This window comes from Piliocolobus tephrosceles, chromosome 13, assembly GCF_002776525.5.
Source record: "Piliocolobus tephrosceles isolate RC106 chromosome 13, ASM277652v3, whole genome shotgun sequence".
Classification (NCBI taxonomy): Eukaryota; Metazoa; Chordata; class Mammalia; order Primates; family Cercopithecidae; genus Piliocolobus; species Piliocolobus tephrosceles.
Genome location: NC_045446.1, coordinates 76,681,303 through 76,700,157, shown reverse-complemented (window position 1 = coordinate 76,700,157; position 18,855 = coordinate 76,681,303). Strand labels below are relative to the sequence as shown.

General features: G+C 44.8%; 1 protein-coding gene across 2 annotated transcripts in view; it reads left to right on the top strand.

The window, feature by feature from the left end:
* Positions 1-18,855, top strand: part of ME3 (malic enzyme 3) — a 223,604-nt gene that overhangs the window by 189,492 nt on the left and 15,257 nt on the right. For both annotated transcript variants that reach the window (XM_023209232.2, XM_023209231.2), the window contains exon 8: positions 4,536-4,645. In XM_023209232.2, coding sequence (XP_023065000.1) covers positions 4,536-4,645 — 110 coding nt within the window. The remainder of the gene's footprint in view (positions 1-4,535; positions 4,646-18,855) is intronic.

Genomic DNA, 18,855 nt, shown 5'->3' with positions numbered 1-18,855 from the left:
TAGCCTTGTGTCTCTAAGTGAGCCCTGGCTTTGGAATGCCTTCCCTGGCTACTCCAAGGCCATTTCCCAGTTGAGCCCCCAGGGTTGGGAAGTCTGGGAAGCTATCTGTGTGGCTTGGGAAGGTGCCTCTTTCTCCATTGCAGGAATTTTCCACTGGAGAAGCATCAGTGTTCCTCGGCCCCTGCCAGGGTTGGAGGGTGAAGAGTTCAAAATTGCAAAACGGGGGCAGATGAGCAGGACCCTCTCTGGTAAGAGGGAGCTTCTTACAGGACAGAAGGTCAGACAGCAGGCTGCTGCCAGCGCTAGAATCGGGAAGCTGCCCAGAGCCCTGAGTAGGGAGCTGAGAGCGGGCTTCTCGGGAGGGGTCCTGCCTCTGTTCCACAGTATGACCTGGAGGGTGGCTGCCTCACCCAGGTCACTCAGCTGGTCCGGTTTGTGTAAGCACAAAGGGCTCTAAGACACTGACCCCCCATATGTTCCTCATATGTTGTTCTCATAGAGAAATGTCTGACCTCCCTGCTCTGGACTTGTAGAAATATCTGAGTGAAGCTTCTAGTATTCAATTCCAGTCCCAAATATTAAGTAGGTTGTGCTACTCCTCCAGTGCTCTCAGACCAGCAAACTGAGACCCAGACAGAGAGAGGGGACTCAGCCAAGACTCCTGTGTTTTCTCTGTCCCCCTGGTCAATGTTTTCTTCACCACACCCATGATCTTTCTCAGTGGAGAAAGAAATCCAGCTTTATTACCTATTTAGCTTTATTTTTTTTAAGAACCTGTAAGGCTATTAAAATTAAACTGAGGCTGGTTCTTGAGTCAGATAGAACCAGATTTAAATTCCATCTCCACCACTTACCAAGCGCAATAGAGTAAATAGCCTGTGGGCAAATAACTTGCAATCTGTAGCTCTAGATTCCTCTCTGGAAACAGCACCTACATCATAAAGTGATGTGAAGATAAATTAAGATAATATATGTAAAGTGGTGCCCAGCAGGTAATAAACACTTGATAAAAGCTAGCTATATTTTTTATCATTGTTGTTAGTATTTTAATGAATATGTAAGGCAACTGATAATTAACATTTAGATTAGTGTTACAGTGAAAGCTCATTACCTGTATTTGGATATACAGGGATGAATTGAGAAATGTTTTTTTACCCACTAAGCCATTTAAAATTTCCACTTTGAAATTTTCTGTTTTTAATTGGTTTTTAATTAGTTTAAAGAGTTGGCAGACAAACTCCAATCACTAAGCTTCCACCAACTCCTTCATAGATCCACCCCTTCCTAAAACATTAAACTATAGTACAGATCATCATAGGTTCTCAATAAAGGTTTTTGGATGCATGAATTTATGGCTGGGTTATGGATGGATGGATGGATGGATGGATGGATGGATGGATGGATGGATAATGGATGGTTGGATGATGATAGATGAATAGGTGGATGATGGTTGAATGGATGGTGCTAAGACAGTAGCACCATGAAGTAACCACCTTTGACTCAGACTGGATAGTGGTCTGGTTTCATGAAAAGCTATAATGGTGAGTGTGAGGGACTAGAATAACATGGTGAAGGGCCTAGAGGTCTTGGTGCAGACAAACAGCAGGTGCAGTGGAAGGGAAGGACATAGAAGGAAAGGTTGTGGTCAGAGACTGAGATGGGACAGTGTGAAATCCTAGAGTAGGAGCAGTTCCTGGTGATAAAAGGTTCAGGAAGCAGCCAGGGGATGAGTACCTAAGACAGAGAGGAGTTCTGGGGGTCCTTAAATCCAGTGAGTTCTAGGAACTCTGAGTCCAGATTATTGGATGGGTGATTCACATGGCCCTTTATGCAATTCCAAGTTAGGATTAAAGTGACTTCAATTAATGAGGTTTTATTCTATATTCCATCAAATTGCTCCATGGAAGGGAGGGGGGGGTTTCTTATCTAAAACTGAATTAAATATAAATAATAATCATACAGTGAACAAAGGTATTTATTTATAATTATTGCCTTATTTTTACCTCAGTAAGTGAATGGTGTTGTTGCTTAAAGGGGTATATGTGTGTGTGTGTGTGTGTGAGAGAGAGAGAGAAAGAGAGAGACAGAGAGACACACACACACACACACAGAGAGAGAGAGAGAGAGAGAGAGAGAGACAAAATGTTCATCACATTGTTTTGTTGTCTGACCTTTTCAGCGTTTTAGCTCCAGGCCAGTTGTGGAGCAACACTGGGAATCTTGTAGAAATTATATATAGCAAAATGTCACCAGCAACCAAAGACATTCTGTTCCTCCCCACCCAGTCCAAATACTTGAAATTCACAATAAATTTTGGCTTGGTGAGCATGGCATTATATTTGTGCATGGGAGGTTTTATTTATCATTTCTATTCATAGTACAAGGAAAAGAGGGCTGGATGATGGGTGGGGAGACACAGTGAGCCCCCCACCCGACCTCCATTAGCATTTGTTCTATGACTGTGAATAAGAATTGTGGCCAGAATGGCATTTGTGTTTAGCATTTTACGGTCTAAAAATTACCCTCAGGCTTCAGTTAGTAATGCTGTATTGTATAGTCGAAATTTGCTAAGAAAGTAGATCTTGAGTTTTCTTACCACACACAAAATAGTAACTATGTGAGGTGATGGATACGGTAATTAGCATGGTTGTGGTTATCATTTCACACCGTACACATATATCAAATCATCACATTGTATACCTTAAATATATGCAATCTGTACTTGTTAATTATGCCTCAGTAAAGCTGGAGGAAAACCTTACCCTCAGCTTTTAACCCTCACAACAGTTCACAGATATTGGCCAGGCAGATATTGTTGTGCCCATTGACGGATGGGAAACTGAGGTAGAATAGAGAGGTGAAGTGACATGTGCAGGTAACTCAGTTGAATGTGGAGAGCCAGGTCTGGCCTATGGCCTTCTAACCCACGCCCAGCACTCTAAGCACTGGGCTGTGGCAAGTCACTACCCCTGTGTTTCTGCCCCTGTAATGTGAATCGATCTCCCAGTCCTTCCACCAACAGCCTTGACTAGCTAAGGTTCTGGAAGGACCATGGCAGGAACAAATATTTGCCCACCCACTGGTATTTCTGCTGGACAGCGTAAGTCATGCACAGAATTATAAGGTTGGAAAAAATGTTTTCTGGGTCATTTCAGTGCTCCTCACTCCTTCATAGCCACCAACCTCATCAGAAAGATACCCTGAGAGCACAGGAAGCCCACCCTCTCTAACAAGGTAATAAATCTTTCCACAGCTGGTCCCAAGCTGGTTTCAAGCCTGTAGGTCACACTCGGTTGGAAGGGCAGGCCACTTCTACCTGTTACATGCCCTGGCACCTCTTATAGATCAATCAGGACATTTTTTTCTCGATGACATGACCTCAGACACTATTACTCAGTCACAAATTGACCCATGAGATGAAGCCTATTTTTATCCATGTATTAAGTAGTTTTGAATAATCTATACTACACTTGCTTTCAGAAAGGCTAAGAAACACAAACAAAACTATCAAACACCAGGATCAAAGAGCAAGAATGGAGTAAAGGGGAAATCTGTGTGCAGAAGCCCAGGCTGAGGTGGCCTGTTGCAAATGAGCAAAAACTTCACTCTCAGCTTCCTTTCAGGCAATGTTAAAAGGAAAAATAGGTTACAAAACTCTAACGAACTCAGTCATTTTTAAGGGAAGGCCATGAAATCTACGAGGCAATGCTAGCATGGATTTTAAATAAGGCATATGAAGCATCTTAATGGCCATTGTCTTCACACACAAGGCATTGTTTCTCAGGGTTCTCAGGGCTCTCAGAATCAGAACCCTCTGGGGTGTTTGTTCAAAATGCAGGTTCCTGACCCCATCCCACACTCACCGAGTGAGACTCTGTGAGATGGGCCTGGTGACCTGCTTTTTAAACAAGGTCAGTCACTGACTCTTCTACACCTGCAAGTTGGAGAACAACTTCACCAAGATGTTAGTAGATAACAGTGTCTTATTGTAGTAGCCTTTCCTAACCATCTTTTCATCTTACCAGAGAACAATGCCTGGTGCCAGAGGAGTCTCTAGTGGAGGAACTCCAGGTGTCAGGGTCCAGCAAGAGAGATATTTGGAGGATGCAGGGGCTCCCCACCTATTTGTGGTGGGGAAGCTGCTCTGTCTGCATGCACTTGGATGTGGAGTGAGCTTTCTTCTGGGATCTCAGGTGGCCACAGGCTACAGAGAGGGCAGGCCCCTCCTTGGCCCTCTTGTCACCCCCAGGGCTGGCCATGGAAGCCATGGGAGCCACCAGCACAGCTTAGTACAGTGATGCTGGCTTGGCTGGCCACCAAACCCAGGGTCGTACTCTCTCCCTTCACCATGCTCATCCATGATAGGGCAGGCAGAGCTCCAAGCCCAAGAGTCCAGTAGCAAAAACACAGATGAAGGAGCCATGCCACTTCCCACCCCCTGGCCTGCTCTTCCCCACCCCACAGTGCAAGCTGGGATCTGTCAGGGATCTGCCTCAGGGAGGCAATCATGGGTTTCTTCCTCTCCCTCCACACAGGTTTGGAATAAATTGCCTCATCCAATTTGAAGACTTTGCCAATGCCAATGCCTTCCGCCTGCTCAACAAATACCGCAACAAGTACTGCATGTTCAATGATGATATCCAAGGTAGGTTTCCACCCCATGTGATGAAGCTACAGGGGACTAACTTATATTCTCAAACCTCACTGGGATGCCAAAGGGGTGGTGAAGGGCTCTCACCTCATAGCTGGTTTACTGCCAGCAGCTGTTGAAGAAAGAACATTCAACTTAGATTCAACACCTACTTGGCTAATTCTTAATTCTTTGAATTCAGTTTCCTTTTTTACAAAATGAAGATCATTACTACTTCAGAGGTAGGTAAGAATTATGTAATTTAATGTATGTAAGAAACTCTAAACAATACTGTAATTTACTAGCAAGTTAAACATGAACCAGTCAATTCTCTGACCACAGTTTCATCATCTAGTCAATAGAGAGGATAACGATTGCCTTGAAAGAGCATGGTGAAAATTTACAAAGCCAATACTATAGAAAGTACTAACCCATAAAACTCATCAGACAAAGCATCAATCACCATAAAAATGGCCTTCCTCAGCCATGATAACTTGCTTTTAGGCTTTCCAAATATAAGGCGTGTCTCAGTCCGGAAGTCAGGACAATTCCTTCTCTGGTTTTGACTGAAGTGTTTGTTGCTTATAATGACCCTGAGAGAGATACTGACACCAGAAACCCAGAGCTTTCCAAAGTCAACATGAAGCAGCTTCTAGTTCAGGTTCCCTTTGGTCATCTATTCTGTGACCCAGAAATATCTGAAGGTGCTTGCTTCTTACTGTGGAGTTACCAGTGTCCGAAGCTGGAGTGGAAAGGGATTCAACTCACTTGATCTAGGAGTGCACAGGAAGGAGCACTGTGAGCTGTTCCTAGCATTTTGTAAAGTCCAAGAGAAACCTTGATGATTTTTTAACAAATGAAGTTTGCGAAGCCATCTTTTTAAAACAAAGATCCATGTCAGGTGGAAAGAATAAGTTGGCAAGAGACAGGTATTGGCCCTGTATTGTTAAAGGATGGCCAACTTCTCATTTTACAGATGACTTATCCAGAGGCCTGAAGAGGTCACAACTTTCCTTTAAGTGAGTCAGGGATAGATCTCAGAGAACTCAAACTCAGGTAATAATAGCTAAGATTAATCACTGAATGCTTATTGCATATCGTGCTCTGTTCTAAGCACTCTACACTTTTAAACAGATGAGACATTAGCATCTCTGTCTTATGAATGAAGACACTGAAACAGAAAAAGAGTAAGTAACTTTTATAGCCATTAAGCATAGAGTTGAGATTTGAGCCCAGGCATTCAGACTCTAAATTGCAGTCTATAACCATTCACCATGCAATTCCCAGGTCTTATATTACAAACCAAGTTGCCTTTTTTTCCCCATTATGGTCCATATTACAAAATATAAGAAATGTGATATTTGTCATAAATTTTCAAGAGGCAAGATAGTACAGTTAGAACACACTATTAGAAAATTGAGTTTAAAATATGACTTCAGTGCCTGATGAGTGGGTATCCAGAGAGAGGGGAGACCCAAAAGGAGACAGCTGGGACGTGGCACCCCCTGCCAGCCTGTCTCCATTCTGTCTCTCCTTTACCCTGTTGCATAGACCTGGGACAGGCATTGGCTGAGCTAGGCCAGCCTCACCCACACAAGCCAGGACACAGCACAGACGGGACTGTGCAGTCCAGGAAGATGCGCTGGTAGAAGGAAGCATTTTCTCACTGCCCTCACTCACCTCAGTGTCAGACCAGCAGGTGGGAGTGTGCCTGTGGCCCTGAGGAAGCACCTGCCTGCTAGACCCTGACCTGCTCCCCAGCATGAATTCACCCATGAATCAGAAGGACAGCCGGTTCCCTGAGCCCACCGGGCTGCCAAGGCCAGAGGGTGGAAGTGGAAAACAAGTCCATGCAGGCGGCACACCTGGTGCACAGCCTCCAGCTGTATAGACACACAGACAGCCACATGTGTATACATCCTCCTAAACACAGGCACAGGAACACAGCCAGGCCCTGCAGCCCACCAGCCCCCATCCGCCCCTGCACTGCTGCCAGAATGTGCCTCGGAGATGAAAGTATCAGTCACCATGCCACCCTCTCTTCATGAGAAAGTTCACACCCCTTCAATGAAAATATAAGACTTCGGGATCTCTCCTCTGCTCTCTGCCCTTCCTTTTATTTTACTCCTCTCACCTCCTTACCTGCCATTTCTTTCTGTGTTTGAAAGCCCTGCTCACCCTTTCTCATCTTTACCTGAGTAACTCCTACTCACCCTTAGAGACTCAGCTCCAGGGTCTCCTGCCCAGGGAAGGCCCATCAGTCTGATTTGGGTGTCCCTCAGGTGTTCCCCTCTGTCAGTTCTCTTACCTCATTGTACCCCAAAAGCCTGTAATGCATTGTCTGCCTTCCCAGAAGATAATAAGCTTCTGGAGGCAGGAACAATTGCCTTATCCATTCTTGTTCCTCAACTCCCAGCGCTGAGCTTGCTACATGATAGACACCTGATAAATGTTTAAAGAATATACGAATGATGTCTACACACACAAACTGACATCCTCATAAGCATACCCACCTGTTCATGTGGGTGTGTCTACACTGGACACCTGCCCCCGCAGCCTCTCTGTTGTCCAGGTCATCATTCATGTACAGCTGACCCTTGAACAAGGTGATGGTTATAGGTGCCAACACTCCACACAGTCAAAAATACGCATAACTTTTGCCTCTCCAGAAACTTAGCTACTAAGAGCCTACTGTTGACCAGAAGCCTTACTAATAACATAAAAATAGTGGATTAACACATAAATAGACTAGTATCTACCCCTATTTTATGTGTATATGACATACTTCTTATTTTTTTTTTTTGATATTTCTAGGCTACACAGTTCATCTGTGAGTTTTTTCAAATTGTTACAAACCTCCAAAATTTTAAAAAATATATGTATTGAAAAAATCTGCATGTAAGTGGACTCATGCAGCTCAACCCCATGTTGTTCAAGGACTGACTGTGCTCACACATAAATGCACCTCTACACATGCTCATACATATTCACATGTGTAACCCCACATGCAGACACATGGAGCTGTTGTTAATTAAATCAATCCATTTGTTTACATTCATTGGTTTTCGCGTCTTGCCTCTACAGTCAATTTTGCTCCCAGGCAAAACCAAGTGGGATAGTTTTCTGGGTCCCAGAGCAAAGAGAAGTGGGATTTACCATTCTTTTCTCAGAAATTCAAGACTAAAGCCATCAATCTAGAACTCATGAGGACAGTTGGCAAATAGTGCTGGAATGGCAAGAGCCCGATAAGAACCAGCCTTTGATCAGTTCAGCCTGATGTTTAGGTGTGACCGTATCATTAACAACCATAAAGAGGTGGGCATGGGCATGCACCACCCAGATCCTCCTTCAAGGAAAGACTTGTTGCCCAGCTGACAGCAGTCTGTCAGCACAATCTGCAGAGCCTCAGAGAGAAAGAGCCACCTCGCCACCCCACCAGGAGCTGGCCTCACCAGTGATGAGGAAATATAAAGGCTTAACTATTTCAGCCCAGTGCAGGACAACTCAAGCTCCCCATGGAGTTGGCTGAGGCTTTGGGGCCTGCATCACAGCTCAACTTCCCCTCAACCCATTCTGCTTCCTTACCTTCCTTCCCACAAGGGCAATTCCTAAAAACATCCTGAACACTCCAGTATATCTCAGAATCTGCCTTCAGGGGACCCAAACTGTACCAAATAACATTTTGCATGCACACAGAACTTTAGGTTGAAAGTGCTTTTCATCCTCACTATCTTACAAGTGCCTGGCAACATCTCCCCCTCCCTCACTGGGGGACAAACACAGCTGTCCCATGTCACTAATGAGGAAACTGAAGCCTGGGGGTTAAAGGTTGCTCACAGCCACACAGCCAGACAGACACACAGCTGGAACTGGAACCCCATTATGTCTGACTTGGAATTCTCCACTCTCTCCATAGCATCAGGCTGCCTGTTGCTCCTGAACATGTGAGGTGGTGGAGGGTGTCTTCTCATTAAGGATGAAATTCCAGACCCTGCTGGAACAGTGCGGGTGTCGCTGCTCCCTGGCATCCTGCTGCTCTCATCCTGTCCTCCCCATCATTTCCATTCCTTCCTCTAACTCCTACAGAATGCAGACCTGAAGATGAGGCCCACGGTCCTGAGCTGGTTAGGGATGGTTCCAGGCCAGAAGCCTGTGATGTGTGTTCTCATTGTTAAATGGACAATGAGAAGACTAGTAAGGAATTCCAGTACTAATGAGCCAACACGGCAGATACAGCCCATGCTAGAATTGTCCCCCTTTATCTCCAAATACAAAGTAAGGAGCAACGCCACTTAAGACTACAAGCCATGCTCATAATGGGAGAGGAGCACCTCCATGCAGAGAACCACAGAAAGTTGGGAGTGAAGGGGCGAGAGGGAGTGTGGGAGGGAGGAGGAAGCAATGCAGAATCACAGTCGTAAACAGAACCCAAATCACACCGCACATGGGAGCTGGAGACAGATTCTCAGAATCTTCTTGGGAACCACACATGGAGGGGGCTGGAACTGAGCGACCCACATGAAAATGAGACTAGGTTCATGCTACCTACTCTGAACACCAGCCTAGCGTTACATCCTCAGTGGATAGATAGAATTAAATCCTCGAAAGCTCCAGTCTACTGATCTCCCAGAAGGCAGGGCCATGCCTGGTGCAGATCAGGAGCCCAGGGCACATTATTTGACTGTCTCCCAACCAGTCCCACTGTATCATGTGCTCAGAATCACTGACCCCACAGGGCTGGGCCTCTGGAGCCCCAGCACTTGAAGGAAAGAGAGATCGCCAGGGCTTCTGATCATCTTTGCCTCCCACCCCAGCTCAGACCCACATAAAGCCTCGGCCCAGGCCCAGGCTGGTCCTTGGTGATCAGAGCCGCCAATGCACTGACTTGTTGCTGGCAGCCTCTCAGGAATTTTGGAAAAGGCGGAGGCTCAGGTGACTTTTGTTGTTTCAGCTGGGACCAGAGAAGCATCTCTGCTCTTAGGGAGGAAAGAAAGGCCTAGAAGGGGAAAGGAAGTGGGAATGGTCACGCTGGGGACAGGGGAAGGAAGAAGAGCCACACAAGGGGCCAGGTCCAGGGTGCTGCTGGCCCAGTTTCTGTGGGTCTCTGACCTCCATGTGCAAGCTGACCACACAGCATGGCTGGAGCCAGGAAAGCCCCACTGGCTGATCAGCTCTGCAGCATCCTCCACCTGGCCAGCCTTCACTGGACCTGCCTTGCCCACCAATCCTGCTAAATCTCCAGCCAGACAGCACATCAAGGTTCCTGTGTGTTATGTTAGGGTAGTAGCACCCCCTGTGAGCCCAGTGCTTAACAATCAGGCATTGCACCAAGACAAGCCTAGGTCTGAATCCCCATTTTCCTGTTTTGTGGCTTTGGCCAAGTGGCTGAAATTCTCAGTACCTTCCTTTCCTTATCTGTAAAATGGACTTAACAGTTTTAACAGCCACAACTGCTCATCAGCTAGTACCACCAGAATGGTCAGGGTGCTTTTATAAGGCCAGCATCTGTTATGGTTGGTTGTAGTATATGCCAATTCCTTGATAAGTATTTCCAGCACCCATTTATGGCACTGAATTGTTGTAAGAATTGCAGTGATGTATAGGTAGGGACAGGCATGTAGCAGTGCTCAGTTCATGGTACCTATTACTAAAATCTCTGATGCCTAGTAGGCTCCTGACACATAGATATGGGAGGCAAGAAGGAAAGAGGAGACTTAAGGCACAGAATTTGGTGGAGGTGAGGAGAGGGCCACATGTGAGCACAGGACTGGGGAACTCTGGGGAGAAGAGAGGCAGGACCCCACCTCACTTTTCTCCCCCTTCCCCCATATACCCTATTATTCCAGCCCGTTGTATTAGTCACTCTTCTGTGAGTTTTCTGCCAACTCCATGATTTTGAATGTGCTGGTCCCACTGCCTAGAATTCTCTTTCTGTTCTTCACTACTTTCTGTTTGTCCATAAAGGCTCATTTCACTTTCCCCAGGATAATGCATCCAGGGCCAAGCCACAGACAAATGATCCCACTCTTCCCCAGGATCTGGGAGTGACACTGGATGGTGGTCACCCACTTTACAGAATGCTTCAAAGTTCCCCAGGGAGAGGAGTGGGGCTCTCAGCCAAGAAATGCAAAATACATCCCTGGAAGATGATGACCTTGTTGGAGAGGGAAGGTGTGGGGAACTTTGCATAGGCTTCAGATGCCACAATAAGGAAGAGGCAGACAGGCAGGAATGGCTCATCTCTGAAGACTTCGTGCAGCTCGTTTGTCTTGTTTACGAGATGCCAGGGATTATTTCCAGCTGTCGGGGGTCAAATGCCCTCTCTGTCACCCACCACCACCACTACACACACTGAGTAGCAGTTCTAGGCCTTTCCTTGATCTCTCCCCGTGCAGTGAAACTTCTCCTGGTCTCTTTAACCTTTTCTCTCCCCTGTTCCCAACACCTTCCTTTTCACTAAGTCCTGTGTTCTGAGGCTGTTCTTCACTTCCAGGGCTGTCCCTAGTCCTGAAGTTCATGTGGATCTCGTGTATCTGGCTCCTCTGAGACCTCCCCTGTTAGCTGCTGCAACAGTCGAAACTTCAGAGAAGTCAAGAAGATGATCATTATTCCTTCAGGTTCCTTCCAAATTGTGGCAAAATACGCCTAACCCTACCTGCTCCATGGGCCAAGGAACTGCCCTCTAGAGAGTCCAGGAGCTCCAGAAAATTCCCTTATGACACAGAAATTGCAGTGAAGTAGTCTAGAAGGCCTTTGCTTGGTGTCCAATAAAGGGGAACCTGAATTTTTGGAACACTTGTGCTGGCAACTCCTTGAGAGTTTTATTTGAGAACAAGACTTTTATTTGTCTTTATTTATTTACAGCCTAGTCCAGAGAAGGCCCAGAACAAACACTCAGCACATACTAATGAATAAATGAATGGCAGTAGCTACCGTAGAAATGTAATTCTTATGGATCGTGGAAGCAGGTGTGGCCTCATAGCAGAGGTTGTACTGTCCCAATAGGAATCCAGACCTCCAAAGCCACCATGGCCAGACCCTGACAGAGCCTAACTCTATCCTTCTTGCTGCCTGGGTCAGAAGTCTTCCTTTATCTGATAAAGAGTAAATTCTTTCCTCCAATAATCTGTTGTTCAGCATAGAAACTCCTTTAACTTTGTCAAATCTGACTATTAAAAGCAGAAACTACATTTTCAGCATGTCCCTTTGTGCTATTTCCTGAACCTACAACCTCAAGTACTCAGTTGGCAGGAAATGTAATTATGGAAAGTTCCCTCTGAAAAGAAAACTTTTTCTTTCATCATGAATAGGAACAACCAGTCACACTTTCAGCTGCCCATGGCATTTATGGGCACAAGCCATGTTCCAGCATATCCCTGGACCCATGGGCTTCTTAGAGTGCTTATCTTGAAACAGCTAAGTAGCTTCCTCTCCAGTTTTAAATCCCTAGTGCATAGCCCAAGAGCACCCCAAAAATGCAGATAACTTTATTTGCCAAACTTTGTAATTTGGAGCTTAAGAACCACTGTTTTTCCTCTTGAGTTCTAGCCTATAGTTAGAACAGCTTGCTACCTCAGAGGATGGCCTCAGAGCAGGATCCCAGGGAGGAGAGCAGGGAGAAGTAGCCAGTTAGGTACCCAATGAGTGTGGGGTTCCAGAAGCCAAGTGCAGTAATAGTTTCCCAAAGGAAAGAATGGGCAACAGTACCAAATGCTGCTAAGAGGTCAAGAAAGAAGGCTGAGAATTGATTACTGAATTTGGTCACCTGGAGGTACTTGGGGACCCTGACAAGAGGTGGGTCAGTCATTTGATTGGACTGGGTTTCATGGGGACCAAGGAGGAAGGAACTAGATGCAGTTAATATATTCAGCTCTTTAGAAGAGTTTGGCTATAAAGGAGAGTGAGAAATAGGGTGGGACACATAGGGCCAAGGGAGGGCTTTTTAAAGATGGAAGTTTTACAGTATATTTGTATGCTGATGAGAATGATACAGTAGAAAGGGCAAAATTGGTCGGGCGCAGTGGCTCAAGCCTGTAATCCCAGCACTTTGGGAGGCCGAGACAGGCGGATCACGAGGTCAGGAGATCGAGACCATCCTGGCTAACACGGTGAAACCCCGTCTCTACTAAAAAATACAAAAATCTAGCCGGGTGAGGTGGCGGGCGCCTGTAGTCCCAGCTACTCCGGAGGCTGAGGCAGGAGAATGGCGTGAACCCGGGAGGCGGAGCTTGCAGTGAGCTGAGATCCGGCCACTGCCCTCCCGCCCGGGGGGCAGAGAGGGGGAAACCCCCTCTTAAAAAAAAAAAAAAAAAAAAAAAAAGAAAGGGCAAAATTGAATATGCACGAAATAGAAGAGGGAATAACAGGAAAAGTAGGCAAGAATGATGGCATCCAGTAGACAAGCGGTGCTTTAGCTAGGAGCAGGGAGGCATCGATGGTAACAGGGGGAAAGGCAAGTACGTGGACATGGAGGCAGAGGGTCTGAAGACTTGGTGGTGATAGGATTCAGAAGTTCTGTCCTGATTAGTTCTATTTCCTTTGAGCTTCACTCTCCACTTTTAAGGGCAAAAAATAGGAGCACAGTAGTCCCTACTTCATGGAGTTGTTGGGAAGATTAATTGAGCCAATGCTGTGCTGGTAAGCACACAGCACAGAGCCAAGGCCACAGTAAGAGTGATCAATAAATGGCAGCTGACCTTGCATCCTTTTATTGTAATGTGTGACTGTTTCCCATCAGATTTCCCATTGTTTTGAGTTCCCCTCCCCTTCCAGAGGTACAGCTGAATGTTGACATCTACTGCCTAAGTTCACTTCCCTCTGCCTCTGCTAACACCCTGCTCCGTCCTTCCCCAGAGAAACCCCATAACACCTCTCCTGCTGCCTTCAACTATAGTCAGGAAGGGCTGTCCGAGCAGCAGAGATCGTGAAGGGATGGAAGCAAACCTGGGAAGGAAACCCCCAGGTTTCCTTGCTTTGGGTGACTGACAGGGCCAAGCCACATTTCTCTGTCAGTTTCCTCATTTGTACAGCTGTTAAATGCCATTATCTCCAATCCCCATCCAGCACTGAATTTCTGTGAGTAAGCCCGGTTATTCAACCTGCAAATAATCCCAGAAGACAGTTGACATCCAAAAAGAAAAAGACCCATCCAGAGTGTAGTGTCTGCGAGATCATCTCTGATGGAATACCTTTGGCGCCATCTGGTGGCAAATGCTTTGCGCAACCCCTCCTTTCAGGGAGGCAAAAGGCTGTCCTGAAACAGACTCCGAAGAGCAGAAAACTCCCTCTAGCCAATGGCAGGAAACTAGTACCTCACCTAGAGAGGCCATCTAGTTCAGTGCATCTCAAACTTGAATGGCATACAAATCATCTGGAGATCTTTTTGAATACAAATTCTGACTCCGTAGAACTGAAATGAAAGAGGGTTTTATGGGCAGAGAGTAAGAAGTACGGAGTTATTTGCAGGGAGGCAGAGAAAATGGGGAGTTCCACATAATAAATGGACTTTGGAGAAAATTAAGGACAAAGGGGATTTGGAGATTTCAGGAGAGGGTCATACAATTCATTTCTCCTCGCCCTCTCTTTAAGTGATTTAAATACTTATTTAAATTGCTTGTTGATACTTTCTTGGATGTCAGCTTGGTGTTTCTTGTGAATGCAGTACAGTGCTGAGCCTGACCATGATACAGCCCAGCTTCATTCAGGTGACATTCAGGTTAGATGAAAAAGTAGATATGGGAAAAGGAGGGGTGGGTAAGGATGCCTGGGGTAGCAAGGAATGTCTTGCTGATCATTTGGGCTGAGTCTTAAGGAATAATGAACTGCAAAAGGGTCTTCTAGATAGGGAGAATAGCAGGGAAATGTACATAAGCATAAACATGCATGGTATGTTTAGGCAACAATGAATAATGCTACTGGTACGTGGAGTACACGGGGAGGCACTGCAGAGGTAAGTTGATGCTGATAACTTACTTTTCTGTACATAAACTAACAAAAAGTATGTAAGGAACAACTGTTTTATAATAGCCATCACACGTGCAATCATTTAGTGATTTCTTTCCTTACAAACAGAAATGAGCTTGGTCTATTTTGTTACTATGGTATCCTCAGTACCTGAGCCTGGTTCATAACTGATGCTCAAAAAATAAATGAATGTAACAATTTCCAGTGATCTCTGACTACCCACTGTGCTCTACTGTTTTGTGCCCAAATTTTCATAAACTGGGAGTTCCCTGATGGCGGGGATCATGCCTGATTCATCTGTCTTCCACAGTGCCTGGCATGGTGCCTGTCACTTTCTAGGCCCTTAGAGGGTGCACAATGCATACTTTGGGGACCTCGGGAAGGACGTTAGGAAGTCCCAGTATCCTCAGCCCTGTCTCTGTGACACTGCCAACAGTTCAACACTCCCTCTAGGTCACAGCTGTGTGAAGACAGGGGTGCCTGCACCCCATCTTCTGACAAGTATGAGCCTGCATAGAGTCCCACCTTCTGATGTCCACAATGATGAATGTGCACTTATTGGCCACCAACTGTTTGCTGTACCCCCATCTCAGTCACTGAGCCAAGTATAAATCTAGGAGAAGGCCCACCCCAGAGCTAGCAAAAAATAAGCCACCTGGAAAACTGGAAACAGAGAATATAGAAAATTCACTCATACCCCTACCCTGCAACCATTACTATTTTGTAAGTTCCTTCTGGATTCTGTGTGTGTGATACATTACAATTAGAATCATCATATGCATACCATTTAATGTTCCTTCCAGCCAACTCAATGGAACATAGGTTAGTGCTTAAGCACACAGGTCCCAGAGCTTGATTCCCTGGATTCACATCCTGGCTCTTATATGATCTTGTACAGTTCAGCAAACCATACCTTATTTTCCCAATCTGTAAAATGAGGATGGCAACAATGAGGATTAAACAAATAACTGTCTTCATGTTAAGACATATAAAGTACTTGGAACAATATCTGATGTTAGTGACTAGCTTCATAGCAGTTTCCATGTTGCTGCATAATATTCATGATGATCCTTTTTAATAGCTATAAAACAGTCTACTGTGTCTACACTGGCTACTTTACTTAATCATTACTCCTTTGTTAGATGTGTAGGTTATTTCCAGCCATTCTGTATTAAAAATAACACTGTTATAAATATCCTAGTATATACATTTTGGATTTTTCCATATATAGATTCTCAAAAGTAGAAGTATAAGGTCAAAGGGCAAAAATATTTTATGCCTTTGCTCTAGATGGGGAAACAGTTCTCCACAAAAGATTGTAGCACTTCAAAACACAAAGGATATTGGGACATTTTACTTTTCATTCATCCCTCACCAGTCATAGATGAAAACTTTTTTTTTAATTATCCAAATGTAGTAAGCCATAAATAATCCTACTTTAATTTCCTTTTGTTTTGTTTTGTTTTGGTTTGGTTTCACCATCGTGGGGGCTTAGCGTTGCTGATTGTGATTACTTTATTGTGAGCTCTCTGTATCAGAGTCTATACCACTTGCTTTAACAGAGAACACTTAATACTTTAAAAAAATGTTAATTGTCTATTAAATAATTCAAAAGCCAAAAAAGAAACACTAAGGATCTGCTACAACTCCTGAGGCTAAGGGAACAAAGGAAAGAGGAGGTGGCAGTTAGTGGCACTGGTGTCACTTAGTGGCAGCTATGAAGCTAGTTCTCTCAGTGATGGCCAAACTGCAAACTGGGTTCAACTTCTGCTTCAAGAACAAACTGCTGCCGGAGAGTTGAAGAACTAAGGCTGTGGGGCTGGCAGGTTTAGCAAAACCAAATGTAGAACACTCAGTTAAATTTCGGTGATAGAAACAAATAATTTGTAGTGTATTTATGCTCATATTGCATAGGACATACTTATACTAAAAAAAAACTTGTCGTTTATCTAAAAATCAAATTTTACAAAGTGTCCTACATTTTACCTTGCAATCCTAACAAGACGGATGATGCTGGGGGAGGGGGGAACACATTATCCCCCTCATCTAGCCTTTGTCTCCCTCTAGCACCTACTATTGGCAGAGCCCAGCATAGAGCAAGTTGGCAAAGCTGAAAAGTGGTTTGCAGACAAAGCAGTGTAAAGAAGCTGAGAAATAATTACCCAATAATTGATACAGTCCACCCTTCTGGCTATTCAGCATCCACATACACTGTCTGGCACATATGTACTTCCACACAACAAAAACAACTCTGGCCAGGTATGGTGGCTGACGCCTGTAATCCCAGCACTTTGGGAGGTCAAGGCCGGCAGATCACCTCAGGTCAGGAGTTCGAGACCAGCCTGGCCAACATGCCAAAACCCTGTCGTTACTAAAAATACAAAAAATTAGCTTGGCATGTTGGTGGCTGCCTGTAATCCCAGCTACTTGGAAGGCTGAGGCAGCAAAATTGCTTGAATCCAAGAGGCAGAGGTTGCAGTGAGCTGAGATCATGCCATTGCACTCCAGCCTGGGTGACAGAGTGAGATCCTGTCTAAAATTTAAAAAATAAAAAAAAACTTCTAACAAAATGCCTCACAACATTCAACTAGTTTTCCAACAAATGAAGACATTCTCACCTTCTCTCCAACATGGGGATAGACAATGTCCCAACAGACATTTTAGTCGGCTCTGGAAGATAGTCACGCTATCCACCTCTAAGCAGAATTAATAGCTCATAAAATTCAGTCACATTTGAAAACTCTGTTATCTAAAGACTAACGTGTGGAATTAACCTCCAACAGAACTTATATAAAATAATAGGAGAAGGGAGAAGAAATTAGCTCATGTATACCATTATATATAGTCACATTATGATCAAGGAAGAAAAACATGCATGGCTGCTATATTCCTTGTTTCTGTAACCAGTCATGATGTCAAAGATGATTTTTGTAAATTTCTTCTTCAATCTTCCATTCCATGTTTTCTTGTCCTCAGACAGGACCTCAGGTGGCCGAGATTCTTTACCCAGTAGAGTGACCCAAACCTTCATTTCTGAAGGATCTGAATCCTCCATAGGCCTGAATCTCCTTAGTTGCAATAGTATTTATTAATATTTGCTATTGAGCATGGAAATAGGAAGATACTCCCCTAGAAGACTCCCCTAGGCTTCAGACATAGTCCTCCTTGTCCTCACTGTCCCTTTGATTATCAGGATGAATCACAATAGCCAGAAAAGTAATCCCCTTCTTTGCCCACTTATTTAGTGGCATGAAGAGCCCCAGCTAGCCAGGGAGCTGTTTCAACTCCCAATTCAATAGAACCATGTCATAAATCCTAATAGAAGTATTTCCTTCTTGGCAACTAAGACCTCCAATCCAGTAGGGCACAAAATTAAAGAGACAGGAAGCAAAAATTCTGTACGTGGTTATTAGGTGAAATGGTGAGAAGAGCCACTCCCATTTCCACCCCGCAATTTCTAGACACACATTTTGGCTATGAGAGAAAAACACAATGTCTTGCTTGCTAAGTCATCATACATTGCATCCCAAAAAACAGAAGCTCATTATCTCCATAAGGTGTTGCTTTGACTTAAGTCTTAAGTAATTCTTCAGTAGGCCATTCTACTGATCTACTAAGCCTGCTGCTCCTGCGTGGCTGAGCACAAGTTAAGATTCTACTGATCTACTAAGCCTGCTGCTCCTGCATGGCTGAGCACAAGTTAAGACCAGTGAATTTCATGGCATGAGCATATTGCTGCCCATCTTTTACTGTGAAGTAAACTCCTTGATTAAAAGCCTTGCTGTCTGTAATATATCTGGATGACAAATAGGTATTTCAAACATCCATAAATGATGGTGCTGGCAGAAGCATTATCGACAAGGAAAGAAATCCTTATCCAGAATGTATATCTGCTCCAGTTAGGACAGATTTCTTTCCTGTCCATGACGGGAGCAGTCCAGTGTAATCATCCTGCCACCAGGTGGATGGTCCCCCCAGGGAATGGTGCCCCTCAGGAGCTCAGCATTGTTCTCTGTGTTTGACAGGTTAATCATTCAACAGTAACAGGCCAGCTTGGTAAGATGAAGCCCATGCATAACCTCCATCCTTACCACCATGGCTGTTTGATGCATAAGTCCATTAAGCAAACCCTGGGTGACTAAAGAAAGATGCTGTCTAACATACCCAGGTCATGCCATTTTGTTCACCTGATTATTGAAAGACTGTTTTCATCATGTCCTTTGATAAACTCTCGCATGGGGCACGAATATCCTTACTCCGTA